The 19,426-nt window shown below is 38.1% G+C and overlaps 1 protein-coding gene across 1 annotated transcript in view; it reads right to left on the reverse strand.

Annotated features, from left to right (window-relative positions):
* Window positions 1-19,426, reverse strand: part of NECAB1 (N-terminal EF-hand calcium binding protein 1) — a 53,382-nt gene that overhangs the window by 4,327 nt on the left and 29,629 nt on the right. The window contains exons 6-11 of the mRNA XM_057370366.1: window positions 10,008-10,144; window positions 8,622-8,734; window positions 7,884-7,960; window positions 3,668-3,721; window positions 2,113-2,225; window positions 6-83 (exon numbers count right to left, since the gene is read on the reverse strand). Coding sequence (XP_057226349.1) covers window positions 6-83; window positions 2,113-2,225; window positions 3,668-3,721; window positions 7,884-7,960; window positions 8,622-8,734; window positions 10,008-10,144 — 572 coding nt within the window. The remainder of the gene's footprint in view (window positions 1-5; window positions 84-2,112; window positions 2,226-3,667; window positions 3,722-7,883; window positions 7,961-8,621; window positions 8,735-10,007; window positions 10,145-19,426) is intronic.

Raw genomic sequence — 19,426 nt, forward strand, 5'->3', positions numbered from 1 at the left:
CTTACCTATTCCAGGCATTGCTGTTTTCCCAGAACTCATAAACAATGAAGTGGAAATTACTTGGAATCTTCTGTATGGAAACACTAAGAATTGTACAATAGAACTAATTTAATGAAACATATTTATTGAATGAAAAAAGTTATTGGACATCCACATCTTATTCCAAACTGCCTATGAGTAAGACCAAATGCAGCAATTTTTGAAAAAAAACCCCATAAAACTAAACAATAGAACCAAACCCAATAATCACCCCAAATAATAAATTTAAAAAATGAGTGATCATAGTGATCATATACTGCAAATCATCTGCACTTTAAAACAAATCTTTCTGGTATATTTATTTTTATTTATTAACATTTTCTATTACTACACTTATGATGAAACTAATTTTTCATATTTACCCAATACTGTCATTTATTTAAAGAACTGCTAAACAGAAAATTAATCGAACAGCTGTTCAGGGAAGATCAGCTAATAAGTATAAGTTATGCTTTTGTATGAGAGATGCATCAAAGTGTGATAGAATTTGGGTGCTTTGAAAGCAAGTGGAGTAAATGAAATATATATATATATCATGGARTATAAAGCCAGATAGGCTGATATCTGCTGCAGATGCACTTTTGAAATAATATTTTGGATACTACTACTTGTTCTTAAGTTATTCAATTAATAGTTTATCAAGGCTGCAAAATGACACACATAATATCTGTTGATCCTCTACAAAGACTCATCCTGCTTATTATCCTGAGCATAAAAGCTTTATAGCATGTGGGGTACTTATGAACTTGGGTACTCAAATTGGTATTTAGATAAATAGCACAGAAAGTCTTTATACAGATTTTTGCATGTCCCCAAGTGAAAGATTGCTGATCTCACTAATGGTGTGCTTGAAAACTGGTGTCAGTTTATTCTTCATAATGTAGTCAGCAGTGTTTTATGATTTACTGTTTTTCTTCTGCTGTATGTGAAAATGCATGGGAAAACAGCAAAAATACCAAAAGGTTGTTGGAAAAAACAAGTCACTGTCAATTACAGCTACAGCAAAACCCATCCGTTAGGTGGCATTGCAGACTTGCCAAACGCCTGTAAACATGGGACAGAAAGAACTTTCTGCCACCGGCTGTTAACTTGCATTCTGAAGTCATGTMAACTCTCTTCCCTGACAAGTCTGCAGTCATGACAGTGTTTTGCTGGATATTCATTTCTGGGAGGGGGCCAGGAGGGCTTCTCATTGGTTTTTTTCTTCCCATTTCTTGGCCAGCAAGAGAATTTATTTTYGTCATCAGTCTGCCTTTACAAGCAAACCGCTGCAGAAATATCACCCTTCTTAATTTTTCTGGTCTATGTGAATATTGCTGATAAAATCCTAAATGTGATAATCTCATAGCAACAAGGYTCATAAATTAGCATATCATAGGCAGTCTTTGAAGCCCTTGAATATATAGGAAGATCCTGCATTGTGTACACATTACAAAAATACTTTTTCATAATGGTCTGTAACATGTAATAGATTTCTCCACTATGTTAAATTCAGAAATTAAGTAAAGGGGTAAGCCACTAAAATTTATTCTTAACCCAGCTCTAATCTTTTATTTAATTCTAAAAAGAGCAAAGCAGAAACACAGTTTCATTGAAACTTTTGCTTTTTAATTTTTCTAATTCTTTATTATGAATTACAATTTTACAATGACAACCTAAAGGGAAGGTCCTGAAAGCTTCCAAGCAGAGAACTGGCAAACAGCTTATCAACTGCYCCATTGCCAGGTGAGCACAAATGAAGGATGGCAAATGTGTTTTCCAATAAAGTCTCAGCCTAGGAGCTTCCAGAAGTCAGGAACTGATGATCTGCAGAACTGATAAGCCTGAGAAGGTTTTTTAGCATCTTTGGGATAGWATTGTGATTCTGTGATAGTACTTAAAATCAGCTTAAACTTAAAACCAGTACTGACATCTCTTTCTAGTTCTWGTTGTCTTTGAAAAGCTCTGTCTCACACACATACAAAACCCACCAAGATAGGTGTTATGGGTTCTCTCTTCATAAATAATCCAGGTTATTCAAGAAATGAGACCGCATTCCTTTGTTCAGCCCAAGGACAATAACATTGTACTTACTGCAGGCAGCCACCTTGAGCAGAAGCAGATTCCACRTAGTGCTTCAGAGCAAGATGGAATTCCTCCACTTTTTCTTCTATCACAGACATTTGATGCTGAACAATCATTATGTGCTGATACAAAACCATTACAAGATTATTGCCACATCTTCCTCTGAATTCTTTGAACTTTTAACTCAGAAAAGTCTATCATGAAACAATATAAGCCACAATCATCAAAGAAAAAAAGTTCCTTTGAACTTTGCACACAGAGTAGTAGAAATGCTCAAGCATGGCTTTTGTGTCTAGGCATGAGAGTCCATTTCAGACAGTTGTCCTAACTCTGGATGAGAGAGTCTTTTTAGAAGAGGGCAGAGCAAATCTTGATCTTTGAGATATTCAGCAATAAAGTCAATGTGTTGAATCTGTATGCCAGCAGGTGTGAGGTTTGGGATAAAAGCATGTTCCCACAATCTGCATTGGATGCATTGCTGCTTTCACTGAGATGGTTTAATATTTTTTTTCCTTTGAGAACCCTGAGTCTCACCTGAGTGAGATGCCTAAAATATCCCATATTATGTGCTGAATAGAGAGGGGCTTTCCCTTCCACAGTTCTTCTTATTAGTTTATAAAGAACAATCTTTATAAACAGGACTATGGAAACACTCAGGAGTACAGAACACCTATTTATCCTGAATGAATATACTTATCATTTTGCTCTTTCAAATAGTTTACTTATTGATTTATCTATTGAAGCTTGTCAACTTTACTAACGGAATATTTAAAGCAACACTGTGTGCTTCTTAAGAGTACAACTTAATTTCTTGTACAGGTTTTTGACTCATTTCTGACTTGATTATTTAATATCGTTATATCATGGATTATAAGCAGTCTGTGTAGCAAAACTGCATAATCCCATTCAAAAACCTGAATGCATCTCATGTGATAAACTAATGATCCAATTTGATTGATCATGTATTTTGGTTATTTTTTCATGTGTATTTGATTTGCATTTTATTAGGTTCAGAGCCCTGAATTTAGGAATGCTAGTGTATCAATCTTGGCATGTAAGTTTATTTAACAGTAAATTTATTCTTAGTCACGATTTTGSTTTTGTATGTTGTAATCTTGGTAACTGTTTAGCACTAGATACTATTCCATTTTTCCTGATAAGATTTCATATGGCAATTTTGGGAGGGAGGGAAGCTGTAAAACTATGATTTGCTGCTTACATGCAGCATTTGGAGCAGGGAAGCTACCACCACATRAATACTGCTGTCAAATTTGGTAAATCTTAGTAATGACGCATTTTCTTCCTTATGTGAATTRAGGCTTTGGCTCACTCTGTCCTTTGAAAACAGTGCAAAAATTAATATGAAAGCTTTGCCCACGTATTTTAAGTTTGCCACTGTCACCTCTTGCACAGTGTATTCTGCTAATTAAAATGCATTCTTATTACTGGAAAAAGTGAGGATTAAGATTTTTAAAATTATTTTTTAATGAAAGAGACCAGGTGTGGTCTCAATGCCTGGTGTTCAAAACCAAATGTCAAAATCATTATCTTGAAAAGCACTTACAGATTTTGCATTTTCTTCCAAAACTTCCTCTTCAAATGGCTCAAGCTTTAGGTCCTTTGAGGCAATTGAAAAGAAAATAGAAATTGTAAGAGTCAATACTACAGCCCTGTTCTGCTCTTACATTTTAAACAAACTATAACAATAGCTAGATTCTGTCTCAAGAAGTTATAACTAAATCCCTTCTTTATTAGCTCTAAGTCAAACACAATTGTTTACAAGATCTTGCATGCCTCAGTGGTTAATTCCAGCCCAGACTGTCTTGTAAARTTTTATTTATAGTGCTTGGCAGATGATTTTTCATTTTAACAAACCTGCTTGTTCCCTGTCTTGAGAAAAGACAGACATCCTCTCAAATTGTCACACGGACTGTGCAGATGAGCAAGTGCAGTAATTTGAAATGATCTGTCGGCTACTATTGTAAAATCATAAAACTTCACATAGGAGAAACTTCCCTGCAGAGGATCTGTGGTTGCAAGGGGCTGTTTTCTAGCACTGAAAAGTGCATGATGGTCCAAATCAATTTTCTGAACTGCTGCCCTTGCTGTGAGGAGGGGCTGGATAGCAGCAAACAAACGTGTCTGTGAGTACACCTGGTACACAAACAGGATGTGCACCTCAGGAATCTGTGATTCACGCAAACACAACCTGCAGCACGCACAAAATCATTCTTTACTTGCACATGCAATACCTCCTAACCCAGTGCTATTATGATATTCTGAAAAATATCCATATGCCTGGAAAAAATGTAGATTGAATTGTAATAAGCAGCTGGAGCAAGCATACTCTTTGTTAGGGGAGCTTCACTTCTCACTGAACACAGTTCTTGTGCAGCAAAGAGAAAGATTTTCTTCCACTCCCAGCGTGGGTGAGGATTGATTAACCTCAGGTAGCAGTTGTTCTGCCAGCACAGATGCTGTACTCACTGAAAAGCCAGTAAGAGATGTGCAAGTAGAATTGAAATAACAGAGGAGCTCCACCARCAGCAGGTGGCAGAGCAAGGCAGGAGTGAAGCACTCAGAAGCTGCTGTGCAGTTKTTCATCTCCTGCAGAATGTGGACAGAAAGGTATGAAATGTGTGTGGGAAGGGAAAGACAGTCAGCTTTATTGTCMGTGCAGACACTTCAGATAGAAAGAMTGRGRGARAAAYRTGCATTYCTGTAGTTCTATACTTTCACTGCCATTTTTTTCTCAGGAAACATATGGAAAAAGAGAGAAAAGGAATGATTTAAGTTAWACTGCAAACTTGCTCTAAAGATAACAAGAAAATAATTATTTTCTTTTCCACTATATGTAAATTTTGAATTCAAGTGAAAATAGACAAATTAAAAAAAACTGATTCATGGTCAAATTCCCCTTTGAAAGAACACAGCAGAAGACTTAGACAACACTAAATCTACCCTTCATCAGATACTTTTCCAGTAGGAATACTGATTCATATCTTGGTAGCCCCCTCGAGGAGTTAAAAACAATCTGTAGCAGTTCTACACTAATGCTATGTCATTAGGCAGAGCTTGGCTGCATGGGGCAGAGTAAATCTGCCCAGCCAGCCTGTGTGAGCTCAGAGCCTGTGAGCACTGGCACAAGGTCCCCATCTGTGAGGAAAGGGGGCTTGTGTCTTGGGTGGCCGGGCTTCTGAGCTGAAGTGAAGTAGCCCAGTGAGCAGATCAGAGGTCCTGCCTGCCCAGTGCCAYGCAGCCTGGAAATAAAAACTGATGCAGCTCAGAGCTGGGGCTTTAAAATACCTCTGCAGGTCCCACCTCACCTCAGCTGAGAAGTGGTGGCTCCTGAAATTGCCTTTTAGTGTGATTGTGCAATCCTTTCTAATCTGTTTCAGGGCAAAGTCAAAACCAGGGGCCTTTAGTAGCTTCTGAGAGGCAGCTGGTGTTTAATGGCTCTCATGGTCAGACATGGCTGTCAGATAAAAAACTAAACAGATGCAAATTTAGGCAAAGGTGGATATAGATAGGTTGTCTACTGGAAAAAATAGACTTATCTAATTGTTGTGTTTTATTAATCAAGTTTATATTTACAAGGAGATAATTATGGGAGGCCTATGCCCGGCCACTGTTTCCTTTTGGCACTGAGCTCCTTTTATGATTGAGGTTCTCTGTCATTGGTCTGTAGCAGATTTGATCATTTTATAACATCCTTGTATGTTTATTTACCACAAAATGTTTGTCTGCTTTCTGTTACACTTGCATTTCACTAYTGCCATATGCCAGGTTTATTTCTTTTTAAAGTGACATTCTTTTAAATGTTTACTCTTGGCATCAGTCCATGTCAGGTGGCAGCTGTGGCAGTGCAGTGAGCTGCTMTTTCCAAAGCAGAGTGGGCAGTAAAGCCAGACTTACCTTTTTTTGGTGGACTTTGACATTTCAAAATCCAATTTATATCTACTCAGAAAAAAGTCAAGTTGCTACCAAAATGTCATTAATGTGGCAACTGCTGTGTAATTGCCTTTCTCATGCAGAAATGACCTCGGGGAAAAAGCAGATGGATGGAGGCTCATGGGTATTCCCTGGSCAGAGCTCACTGGACTGAGCAGATCATGGGGAGCTGCTGAGCGTGGCAAGGAGCAGAGTGAGAGGCTGACAGCATTTATGGACAGTGCCACAAGGAATGGCCGAATTTCACAGCTGGGTGAGGAGAAATGATGCGAGAGACTGCCAGACTGCAGGGATAACCAAAGGGAATACTGGACTCCTTTTGGAGCAAGGCCAGAACGTTGGGGGTGGCCATGTGCACTAATCAGTATTAAGACTGAGATAACACAAATATCAGACTGGGACCAAAGGGGAAAAGTARTTAGGGGCAGTTTTTTCATTTGGAAGGGAGCAACAGCTGAGAAAGGTCAGTATGCTTCTCCTGTTGAGCCCTGAGCCAAGTCACCATCATTGATTGGGTTTTTTTTTTTTTTTTGCTAAATCCCCAACTTAACTATTTTCTGTGTGTGTAACTTGCTACTGACTCAAGTTGGACGAGTGGCTGAGTAAGGCGAGACATTTGTCTGCCAGGACCCAAGGTCTGAGCCAGTGCCTGGGGAAGGGGTGTGGGTCCAGCCACAAACACTGGATGATAATGTTCWTGGGGGAATATTCCAATCAGCTGGAAAGAAAGAATGGGATCAGGCTGTTTCTGCAAGAGCTGCCTGTGTGAGGGTGCTGGTGAAGAMAGCCATGCCAATGTCTTTGATGTACAGGCTCAGTCTCACTGCTGGTCAGCACTGACCTGTGGGGACAAACAGCATCAGCTGGGGCTGGAGCTRCTCCTGGCTCTGAGAGCACTTCAGGCTAAAACCTCACCTCTAGTGGAGAAGGAGGAGGAGACATCCTGGCTCCCCAAATCCACTGAATTCAGCCTTAGCCCTGGGACTTATCTGAAATTGTCTGTCTGTCCTTCAATAGGGAATCTTACTATAGAGAACAGCTCAGGAATTTATAACCTTACATTTTCCTTTGCTGTTCTTCCTTATCCAAAAAAAGAAGACATCTCATGCAGATTATATGACAACTTTTGAACACCAGGGTAGCAATCAAGTCTGAATGATAATTAAAAACAATAGATATTTTCTGTACTGAGAGATGTGGCTCAGGATCTCATGAGCCCTGGGAAGGCCTTGCATTGTTGGGTCAGATGGTTCATTTGTCAGACTCCTGGAGGGCTCTGCTTTGGGGTGGGAAYCACAGGTGGTTTCTGGGCTCTGGGGGCTGGTGCTGCCAGCTCCCAGGCAGGATTTGCATCGGATTTTGGTTGAACTGTACTGACAAGTGTTTTAATCTTTATAAATGAGTATTCTCAGATGGGAAAGGAGGAAACAATTTTTTTCTGTCAAGCTTTCATGAGAAAGTTTGAAGAGGAAGAGGGAAATATTGGATCGTAAAAGGGAAAGCTTGTAGTGTGTTCCCCAAAACAAGCATAGCTAAATACATTAACATCCTCCAGTCACAGAATAATGTGAATTTTCACATCTTTATGAAAAGCTGACTCTGTGGTGATGGGAGGGAGAAGGRGAAACATAGAAAAGCTATGTCATTCTCTCAAGAATAAGAMTGAGGAAGGTGGAAGAAAAATGTAGGCATTTAAGGAGTGTTAGCTCTCTCACATGATGTTGAAGTTTCACTCATTCATTGGAACGACTGCAGGTTGGGCATTGAAAACATTTGTGCTTTAAGGATTGCTTTACTGAGAGAAGAAGCAGGTGAAAAAGCCCACACACCTTCTTTTCCAGTCTATCAATTAGCTTCTGGAGTCTGTTAATCTGGGTCACCCACTGGCTGTCTTCCTCAATCCAACCTTTGGAAAATATAAATGGTAARCATTTATAAAATGTTACTAGATTGCTAATACGTAGTGTATTCCTGTATTTTGTATAAAACAAAATTTTAGCCTGCCTTGATTTGGGGACACACCRCTAAGCATGGAGATGCCTTCAGTGCAGCCTCATGCTTAACGTCACTGCTTCCAAAGAATCCCRTTTGCCAAAGTACGCTATCATTTTCCGAAGCAGAAATCCTGCTTCTGAATTTTTTTTTTGTACTATCTTAAATGAAATATTATTTTCTATTGGGTTTTGTATTTTCCCTTTCTGTTTTTTTATTTATTGCCCTCAGCTGGGATGTGAGGGATGGCAGAGAACTTGGTTGTATATAAATTGTAGCCTTCACCTTTTCATTCATATCTGTCTAGGCAATAAAAATTACCTAAAAAAGTTGAATCAATCCCAAATAAAGGTTTGGCCAACAATCACACTTTTATTTCTTCTTATTTCAGATCTATGGATATGAATTAATTTTATCAGTTACCTCAGTTCTGAGTTAATACCTTCTATATTAAATTGAAGTATCTGAGTTATTTACATGTCTAAATTAAATTTTTGAGAGGAAGACATGTATATTTTCCTGTATATGTGTGTATGCATGTGTTTTAAATATCTTTAAAATGTGAAATACCATACCTGTGCTAGAATGGGGGTTATTTGATGCCAAGCTGTTGTTCCTCTCAAGCCTTCGAGCTAAGCGTTTTCCTGGCCACTGAACTGAGAGCACTTCTGGTTTTGTTGGATCTTTTCTGCWCAGAAACAAAGGAGATTTCTTAAGTAAAAGTATATGGGAGAGCTCTTACCTCTCTGTTCTCAAAAAATGTGCTTCTATGTTCCCTTTCAAATTAAATAAAWAGAAATACCTATTGAGAGCACTGAATTATTTTCCAGATTTTCACTATTACTCATTAGTTTTAGTTAGGTCATTAAAGAAGATAAGAAAAATAAAACAAAAAAAAAAAGAAGAGGGTTAAGCTACATAAACCTAAATCTTTTAAGGAGACAAATCYCAAGGTCGGTGTCTGTCCATGATGCGGTTCTGACCTAAGCAATCATTYGCAGTTTCTTCATTAATGGGATTTTTGTAGCATCACTGAAGAGGAAGTGTCATGGATAGAGACAGACACTGTGCATGCTTTCAAAACCTGCTGCATTTCTATGGTCAAGAGGCTGGCACAAAACCCCAGGGTATCATTCCTGTACTTCAGAGATCTCAAACCCAACAGCAAAACAAACCAGAAAATCATATTTCCAACAAAAAGGTCTTAAGATCTTTGTCCATAAACACAGCTGTTTTTATTTTGCTTTCCCTTTCATCTTTAACAATATCATACTGAGGAAAAAGAATCCGTATAGCCAAGTAAAAAGTAAATTTTCAAAAATATTTTGATTCTTGGTCCTACAAACTCTCATCACTGAGATCATTGTATTAAATTCAGCTAAACCCTTCGGATGGATAAAGGCTACCCAGGTGATTGAGCGTTTATAGAGCCAGTTTTTAACCAAGACTATGGCCCTATATTGTGGGAAGAAGCTGTGACAAAAAAAAAAAANAAAAAAAAAAAAAAAAAAAAAAAAAAAAAAAAAAAAAAAAAAAAAAAAAAAAAAAAAAAAAAAAGCCTGGTTATTTCTTCTTTTAAGAGGGAGGTCATTGTGCAGCCAAGAATGAAAAAAAAATCATAAAGCTGGAAAAAACAAACAAGACAGTCATCTTAGTAATTTCAGATTTTTTCATATTGCAGTGGTCTGGGTTCTGCATTTGATATTAAATTGTTCAGGATTTTAAAAAGAAGTCATCAGAGCCTAAATGATCATCCTACATGCAGCCCACCACAGGATCAGAAGCATTCAATTCCAGGAAAACTCTTATTAGTGGGTTCCTACATGCAATAAAAAGTGTATCCTATTTTCTGCAGTTACTCCCTAGATCAGATTTCTGGATGAAATACAAAGTGATCTTGGAGGTTCACAGTGGGCTCACTCCTCACCCTCTTCACTGCAGCTGAAGAGGGGTTTGCTCACCTCTCCTGCCGCGTCTGCTCCTCTGTGGTTTCCATGGCACACTCCAGGGAGCTCTGGAGGGACTGGAGCTGGTTCAGTGTCTCCTTCAACAGAAAGCGAGTCACAAACTGCTCCAAATTGGAAGCTTCCTGATAGTCCTAAAATTACATGAAAAAAACCCCAAAAGGTCAGGCTTTGCTTACTAGTTTAGAAATACACGAGCAAAGGTTCAGACTTCATTCAGAAAGGAAGCAAACTGGATGTTTCCATGCTTATACATGCAAACCACATAAGCAGCCTTTGTTTATGGACAAAATGACCTCTGAATTTCCAGGTGCAGACACAACTCCCACTGAAACTGAGACGCCCAAGTACACAGTGACACAACAGTTTCTGCTCTAAAAGACCCTTTTCTTTACATCCTAAACTCCAGTTGATGGCAGCACTGCATTAGTTCTGAAGCCAAAATGAGACTGACAGCTGCAGAATTGGATTTGAAGTTTTAATTCAGATCCACTCTTGTGACAAGATGTTTATCAAGCCCACTGGCCTGTCTCAGACAGTGATTATGGGAATAGTCTTTGAGCAGGGCCCATGCTTATGATACTCCCCTGGAAAACCCCACTAGCAGTTGGCTGAAGGACTATTAGTGTGAGAGAGGTTGCCTTCTGAATTTAAGTCTTTGACTGATTTTTCCTTTAATTTGTTTAATTATTTTTGAAACCATATATGCGTATATTTCACAATCTCATGAAATGCATCTAAATGTTATTTGAGCTACAGTTTGGTTATTAGAAAGTTTGAGCCTGTACTTAGCAGTCTGTAGTGGTTTTTTGAATAATGCCATTTACAATATATTGCATGTATTAAAACATATTTATACCTTTTTGGGGTAGATAATTTCAGAAATCAATTTTTATGCCTGTTGTCTCCATGATCCAGTAAATCATATTTCTATGGCTGGGGTCAGATTTGACATTTCTAGCAAGCTCAGATCTGCAAAAACCTACTGAGGTCCCTTCCAGCCATCCCCATTCAGTGATTCTGTGGTTCTGCAGTAACATGCAGGCAATGCTTTGTGAGCAGAGTCACCTTTACAGTAATATAAACACCCTCCTTCTTGTTTTCTCATTGATAAATATAATAGGATAGAGCAGACCTTACTAGAGCCTCTGCTTACTGTGTTGGGCTCACACCCGGAACAGAGAAAGAAAACCAGATTTACTTCTCCTAAGCTCTGAATGAATTTGTTGGCTCCTCACTCAGCTGATCTTGAAAACCTTTGGGTACAATTCCATCTCAAACAGTTTCATAAAATATGAGGTGCCTTCAATGAAAGATTTCTTTAGTCACCACATCTGAAGGAAGATGATGGTCCCTATCTCCAAGCTTTGAAGAAGACTTGTCACTTCAATGGCGTTGCCTCCCACACTGTCTGAGAACCCATCTGAGTATTTTTGGCAATGCATATGGTTATTTTCAAGCTCTTCCATGTTCTTTCCAGTTGCATTACAGCTGAAATRCCTTTCTTATTTTTAGACTTCTCCTAAAATTTTGCCATGTATGTGTTTGCAATCAGAGCACAAATACAAAATGTATTGAAGTTTGCATGTAAAATGAAAAATTGTCAGATAATAGCTTTAAAAGCATTCTGCTCTCAAATGAGAGAAATCTTTTCAAAATACATGTTATTAAGTTTGTTCTTGTTGGAAGACTTCTGCTACAGAAATCTCAGGTGTTAAACCACCTATGAATCATCAGAAATTACTTATGTAGCCAGAAGCTTCATGGTCTTCTGCATTACTTCTGTCTTCACATTAGTCAGCTGTGAGTCACTTTGCAACAAATAATTTTTCATTGATRCAACTTTAAAATAGTTGCTTATGAGAGGATATCTGTCTACCTGAGGGACCCACACCAGTCTACAAATAATGTTTATGGCAACCTTTTTATGATTATTAAATCTTTTTGTGCAGTAGGAAAGCTGATTTTTAATTGTGCTTCTAAACTGTCTCCATTGTAATGGATTTAAAACTTCAGTGAACCTGACAGAGATCATTTCATTTCCAAAAACTGTGATTCTCTGGCATGTTGGAACAACGTGTGAATCTAAGCAGCATGGACAGCTAAAAAAAACCCCTTCAGTACAAATCCAGGGTATGTTTTCTTTTTTTTTCCAGCTTTTGCCTGTGCTCTTGGAAAGAAGTGAACAAAACATCACAGAACTGACCATTTCTTTTAAATTTTTGAATTGTTAGAAGTATTTTAAAATTTTGGGCATCCAGAAAGTAAATGTTGCAGATATCTCCATATTGCTTCCCACTGATATTCATAGTAAAGCAGATACAGTCATGTTGAATTAAAACTTAAATGTACACAATATTGATTCAYTTTGTAAACTGTTCAGGTGGGCTCTCATGGATGGGGGGATCATATAAATGTTGTCACTTGCTGCTGTCTGAGGCTGCTGCTTTCCTACTCCTTCAGAAAAGAAATTACCTAGAAAAGCTTTCCTGCATCTGACAGTTAATAAATTCCATTTCAGTAGAACTACTCCAAGTTTGTGCATTGCACTGGGATTTAGTCCTTTTTCCTTCATATTCCTGTCCTATAACTTCTATATTTAAAGGCTTCCCTATGGAAAAGGTCCTATAGACATGTCTACAGAGTTAGCTTCCAGAGGTATTTTTATAAAGATGAGAAGGTAGGCAGGATGCTGACATCATCTGCGGGAGTCTAGAATTATCAAAGACTCTTTCCTTATGTATATTTTACCCAAATATTGGTGCTTACAACTTATCTACATGGAATTAATTACTTAATTAACTCTCTTCATGCACATAGTTGAGCAAATAATTACAAATTATTTGCTGTTTTCCTTTAAGAATGGCTGAGTCAATAACTCTGAGCTCACAGCAATATTGGGCAGCTTCAACTCCTGCCCACTGAAAGATAACTTCTCCTACCTGTCCTTCTGTAGTTCTTCAAAGATCAAGGAAGAAGGTATTCAGCACATATMAATGATCTGAATAATTCTAATTTAAGTAATGGAGAGAAAAATACTGTCCATTACAATTCAATTTAAACCTTAAGCCCAGCTCTCAGCACTGAGGAATTACAGTGATAATACAGACATGCTTTGGTGTCACTACACCACTCTATTTCCTTAGAAAAGCACTCTGTATTACTTTGTATTTTAATAAAGGTACACTGGTACAACATTTCTGTATCAATTTATTAAGTTTATATTATGGTAGAATCAGCTTAACTGCCATGCCCAGCATTTGTACTGTCAGTATATTGTGCCACCAATCGATAATGGAACCCATGGATAGTGTTCTGTCCACAAACTAGAAAAATGGCCTGATTCTTGAATTTCATTAGCTGYAAATTCCATTAGCATACACATTGCACTGCACACAGTTTGGGCAGCCCAAATGAAAAAAAAGTCTGTGTTAATATATTGTTCTGCTTGTTAGTTTTACTGACAGTGAATGAATGAGGGTAATTTTCCACATCCCCCTCATCAAGAGGCAGCTGTGACCTTTGTGTGCAGCAAAGATTTGCGTTTCCTTTAATGMAACTGAAAATACACATAATTAGTGATTTCGCAGAGGAAAAGGTCACTGTGGTCTTTAAAAGTGTCTAAAGACTATCTTAAAAAGGGCAGAAGGGGTTGTTCTTTTACACAGGCAGAGGAGGCAGGTTTAGCAGCCTCCTGGTGCAGTCTCCATCTCAGGGGTACCACAGGTTCAGCAGCTCTTGATCCTCTCAGTCTCTGGTGCCAGTSTCAGCCCTCTCCCCTGGGTGCCATGAAACCACTGCTGCTCCATTTATCAGAAGAGCAGCTCCCTGAGATAGAGYGAGACACTTCATACTGATATATTACCTAGCCATTTTCTGTTTCCTATTTTAYATGTAATATTAAAAATATTTTCTTAAAAATATTTCTGCTTATCTTTACAGAAAATACCCTGAAGTCAACTGAAAATSAGTTATCACTGAGTGGAACCCAGTAAGGAATAATCTATTTATATTTCTCCTTATCATGGAATGTCTTCTGCCCTGTGTCTTTAGATCCCAAATTAGTGGGACAATGCCCTGGGTTACAACTTTAAATTAGATATATAGGTAGATAAATTAGGATATAAAATTAGATTAACTTTAYCAAAATGAAATCCCTAAGATCTAATTCTTCAGACTGTAGGAACAAATCAAAATGGCATTAGAATAAAATAATAATTTCACCAGAARCCATATCCAGAGATGCTCAATGTATTGACTTCATACAAATGTAACCTTTACACCATCCTCAATGTAAAAGTGATCAAAGGCAGGATGTGCTAAATTATTGGATTCAACTTCAAATATGGCACAAGTTTTACAAGTTTATCCAAGTATTATATTTAGCATAAATTGTGTATTTAAATTCTACCTAGAGAATTGGAACAGTGATGATTTTTGCTAATCATTTGCAGTGTTGACATAACAGCAATGAAATAAAATAGGCAGCCATGGCTGATTAGAGAGAAATGTTTGTAGCATTTATCAGAACAGTCTATCCCTCTCCTGTGCTGGGATTACTGAAGGAGTAATAATATGCAGTAATATGTACAAAATCCATGCATAGATAAAAAGTAACTCCTGTTTAGCTGCTTTTGGGTGCGTCACATGGTTTAGACACAAGAAGCTCTTTTGGCTGTGTTTGATATTAGCAGGTAGCAGGGAAATGTGCAATGCAATTGCTCCAGGGAGAAGGTTGTAAGAATGTACAGAAAACATCAAAGCTGCTGGTGCTTTTGATGGGTATCCAGAGGAAAATGGCTAGTTAAATGTTTATTTTTCTGCTGTGAAGTAATTTCTATTTAGAGGTATGAATATAAAATTAAGGTTTTTTGTTTTTTGTTTTGCTTTATCTTTATTTTTGACTATTAAATACATCTTCTGTGTTAATGGCAAAAATCTGAGCATTGTCTCTTTCTGACCCAGTAGATATAAAACTTCCACAAAAAAAAGATCAAAGGAAGTTCCCAAGAGTTTTCATTACTCTGATAAGGAGCTAGAAGAGGAAAGGCATGAATCTGTGGAATATCCTTGCATGACTGCTCAGAATTAATTGCTTTAAGCATTTTTTTTTTAGTTTGCTTTGACTTGCACTAATAGTCACAACCTTAAAAATAAATAAAAATAAAGATTCAAAAATATAATTTAATAATGTCCCCAGATAAAAGCAGGATGTAACTGGTAGAACAGTCAGGAGGTTAAGGGTTGGACTTGACAAACTTAAGGATTTTTTGAACCTGAATGATTCTAAACCTTAATGATTCTATGATTTTTGATTGACATGAAAAAATAATTAGTGATAAACCTAAAGGAACAAATTAACTGTTTTCCAAATCAGTGCATGAAAATTAATACTCAGGGTAAACTRAGCAATACCTGTTATTCTTGTGCAGCAGCTATTCATTGCATTCATTCTGTGAAAGGTGCATTTATAAAAWGTGCAATTTCAAAGAGAACAAGGCTAGATTCTGTGAAAAATGTTAATAAATTCTAATCACATGTGAAAATGGGTGCCAGCCAATTCAACACAGCTCTTGTGAAAACAAAAAAGCAATTTGAAACTTCATTTTTGCTCAAACAAAATGTTAGTTGTGGAACACTGTTGTCAACACATGCTTATCTTTCTTCCCAGTTAATTTGTTTTGTGATATAATTTGCATAAATGCTACTGTTACTATTACTCAAATATGCAATTAAAAAAAAAATCTAGGTATTCTGGTCTGTAATGGGTATCAACCCTCAAGAGTGCAGTGATTTGCATAATTACCATAAATGCACCATCAGTAACTAAATTGCAAGCCCTGTGCTACTCTCTCCRCTCCTGTAATCTTCTCTTTTACTTTACTGTCTCCTATTTTTAGATTATTCAAGAAATTTGCAAGCAATAATAAGGCCATGCTGACTTTGCTTAACTTTGGGGTTTTTAGAGTAAAGCAGAAAAATTAATGATTTCATAGAMGCAAGCAACATGTAAAAAGCAGTTATAGTTTTTTCCCTGAAAAGACTTGGAAAGATGTTTGAGGACTTWGTAGCTCTGCTGAAGAATTGTCTCATTTCAATCTTAAAATCAATGKTTTTGTTTTGCTTATGTAAATTCGGGATAAAAACCAGTCTTAAAGAAACCAGCTTTGATAACTACTGCTCAAATGGAATTTGTTTGTTCACTGAGTTGGGTCCCCTGCTATCACAGACAGATCACTTGGTGCCTTTAATAAAAGAGCTGCAAAGGAGGGAAKAAAGTCTCTCCAAAGCAAAGAATGTGACCCTTCTACAGAGTCTGAAAAGGAGAAAACTTGCACTGTCCCATCCCTCTTTTCCTATGTTGTCTACCATTYCTTTCCATGGAAGCCTGCAGTGCTYTTGTCTCCACAAGAAGAACTGTAGCTCAGTATTTACAGGAGTAGTGTGCATTCAGGGTCATTGCTTTGAAAAAAAAGGGGTTAAAAAATGAGGGTTAACTGCTGTAGCCAAAGCACCTTCTGGCTTTCATCTCTAGAAGAAAATGTTTTCTGTTGGCTTTTCAGAAGTGCTGCCCAAGTCTATCCAGGGGATTGCTGTTGCATTGTAGTCACTTGATTTGTCCTTTAGATACACAATTATATCAGGTCAAGCTACACTCTTACTCACTGGATCAAAGTTTCATCTTTATAAGCACTGTTAACTGTAAAACCCAGTTTCAGTTTACTTTTTTTTTCTTAGAATCTACAGCACTGTTTCCTTTTGAAATGAAAATACATTACCTAATAAATATAACCAATACATTCTAAATAGCAGCTCAGATAGGAAGCTTTCTGTTGTGACCAGACCACTTTTACCACAGTTGTGATGATCTTGAGTCACTTTTGAGACAGCTCACAGGCTGAGTGTGTGAGTGCCMCACAGACATTGCACTTGCAAGGAAAAGAATTAACTACGTGGGCACTTGGTCCTGCTCTCCTGAGGAAGCAGCTCTGCCACATTCAGGCACTCTCTGTGATTCCCARCTCCCACTTTGCCATTGTGCCAGTCCAAAATGTCCCAATTCCAGTTGTTGGTCCAGTTAAGGGCTGATGCTCTCAATGTCAAGACCTTTGTCAGTTCCATAACAGACCAACAGGCGAGGCTCAAGCCAGCATCACTGAAATCACGGAGCAGGAAGCGCGTCCCATCCTGAAATCCCCCTGGCACTGTCACTTGGCCACTGCCCCACTGTGCTTAGACTTTCACCAGAACTGAAACTGAAGACACACATCAGGAGAGAGGGGGGTGCTCTTCAGCCAATGAAAAAAGTGAACTTCAAATGGGTGTGAAGACTGATAAAAGACATCAGATCAGGGTAAACATCACCAGCTCTTCCTCTGTGAGACAGTTCCTCTGGGAAAAAAAAAAACCCTTCAGATTCCTCAGAGCTATTGAACTACCAAAACTGGAGCCCTGTGCCCTGCAAAGACCCATCTGTTTCCAGCTGCTGCCCCAGGAGGAGGGCKCATCCTGCTCCTGGGTCTCCTGCTCTTTATCAGGCCTGTGCAGACATCTTGGGCATCCTTGAATACATCAGATCTTCTAAAACATCTTTAGATAACTGTTTACACTCCTGAATACTTTTATCTTGGCAATTCAATTTCATATGGAAATTAGATTTTTGGTGATTAAATGAACTTTTGCTGAGTTTTTGAGTACAAAATAGCTCACCACCAGCAGAAAGTTTCATTTGCAATAAATTATACCAGTACCAGAAATAAAAATGATAGAGGAAGACTTGTTCTTACCAAATAACTGACAAACAGCAATCTTATGGCTTTTAATGTAAGAAACACATATTCTTTAATCTCTAAGTTTCTGATTTTTAATATCCAAAAGTTAATAGAACTGAGATGTTGAGCACCTTAAACAAATGGTCTGTTTTTATCTATCTACAGAATTTCTCAGTGATRGTTTGATTGTCAGAGCTATGAGTTGTGAAATGTTTGTTAATTATATTTATATGTGACTGCAAGCTACAGAATGCAATAAAAACGCAGCTTGCTGAAAACATTATGTTCAGGTGGGTAATAAAAAAGATTAAATATTTTAACTAAATATGCCTTATAAAAGACGTCAGAAAAAAAAGACGCTTAAAGAAACAAACCTTCTAATGAGTTTACATTTGTAAACTTTTGCTGAGTCTTTAATTTTTAATGCTTCCTGTATGTAAGATGAAGAAATGTGATAAMCAGAGCTATCCAGACAGTACTTTGATCTGGAAAATACCAGCTTGGCAAGTGCAAGGAAAASAAGGGACACCAAAGATTAATCTGTCCTCAGCACCCCAGTATAACTCATGCAGGCTCTCCATCTTAAGCAGAGAAATGATCAAATATCAAATGCCACAAATCCCTCTAAAACTCCTCCACACTTTTCCTAAAACACAATGAGACCAGTACCAAAACAGAAGGAGTGTGGCTCCCCCATCATCTTCTAATTAGATGGTGTTTGTGTTAAAGTATATTGCTTGCAAATGCACTCAGGCTTTTCCCTGCTAAAAGATGTTCTCTGCTATTTTAGCTTTGCACCATCCCATGAGCAAACAGTTCCTACACTCCCAAGGACCTCCTGTCTTCCCAGGTGCTATGTAGCTTGGTTTGGTGGGAGGAATCTGGCCCCAGAACAGTGGAAGGAGGTCTGGTTTCAAAGCTTCTTGAACCTGCTAACACACTGGAAAGCTTTCTGCCACAAATGACTCGACGGTTTCACTTTCAGATAGAAGCAGACTGAAAGACCGGAAAAAAACTCAGTTCAAGAAAGTTGTGCTGACAGCTCTTTCAAACTACAGAGGGGAAAAAAGGACACAGAAATCATGCTGACATTGCCTTGCAAGAGCAAGACTCCTGCTGTTCTGTTGGGGAAAAGTATCTACACATGGAAATCATTTGGAGCGATGGGGACAATTGGGTTGATCTTGATTTAAATACAGCAGTCCACAGCTGCTCTTGGTGGGATATTTTATTCAGTTTGTTTGGCAAGGCTTGGGGAGGGGGAAAGKGAGGGACCACAGGGGTGTTTCCTGTGAGGGGCTGCCAGCAGCTTCCCCTGTGTTCAGGAATTGCCTGTTCCTGAAGGGCTGCACCTTGAATTTAGATCAGGGGTTTASAATTTTCAGACATGCCAATCCATGCTTTTCATTGAAGACTGACACATCATCCTCCTCAAGGGTTTCCTTGGAAACTGGAGCTGAAGAATTTATCTAGGATTCCAATTCTGCAGCTGCTTCTTGTGCAAAGTACTTACTAAGGGCAACTTTATTTGATAGGAAAGCAGGGATTTTCTATAGGAAGGACCGAGTCGTGGTTTTTTTTTTGCCTGATTCCAAGCTGGATAAATTAGTAAAATACCAAATTTCTCCTTTCCCCACTAAATAT

The sequence above is a fragment of the Malurus melanocephalus genome, unplaced genomic scaffold (genome assembly GCF_030028575.1).
Source record: "Malurus melanocephalus ecotype Western Australia unplaced genomic scaffold, MMel_1.1 scaffold_123, whole genome shotgun sequence".
In the NCBI taxonomy this organism is placed as follows: Eukaryota; Metazoa; Chordata; class Aves; order Passeriformes; family Maluridae; genus Malurus; species Malurus melanocephalus.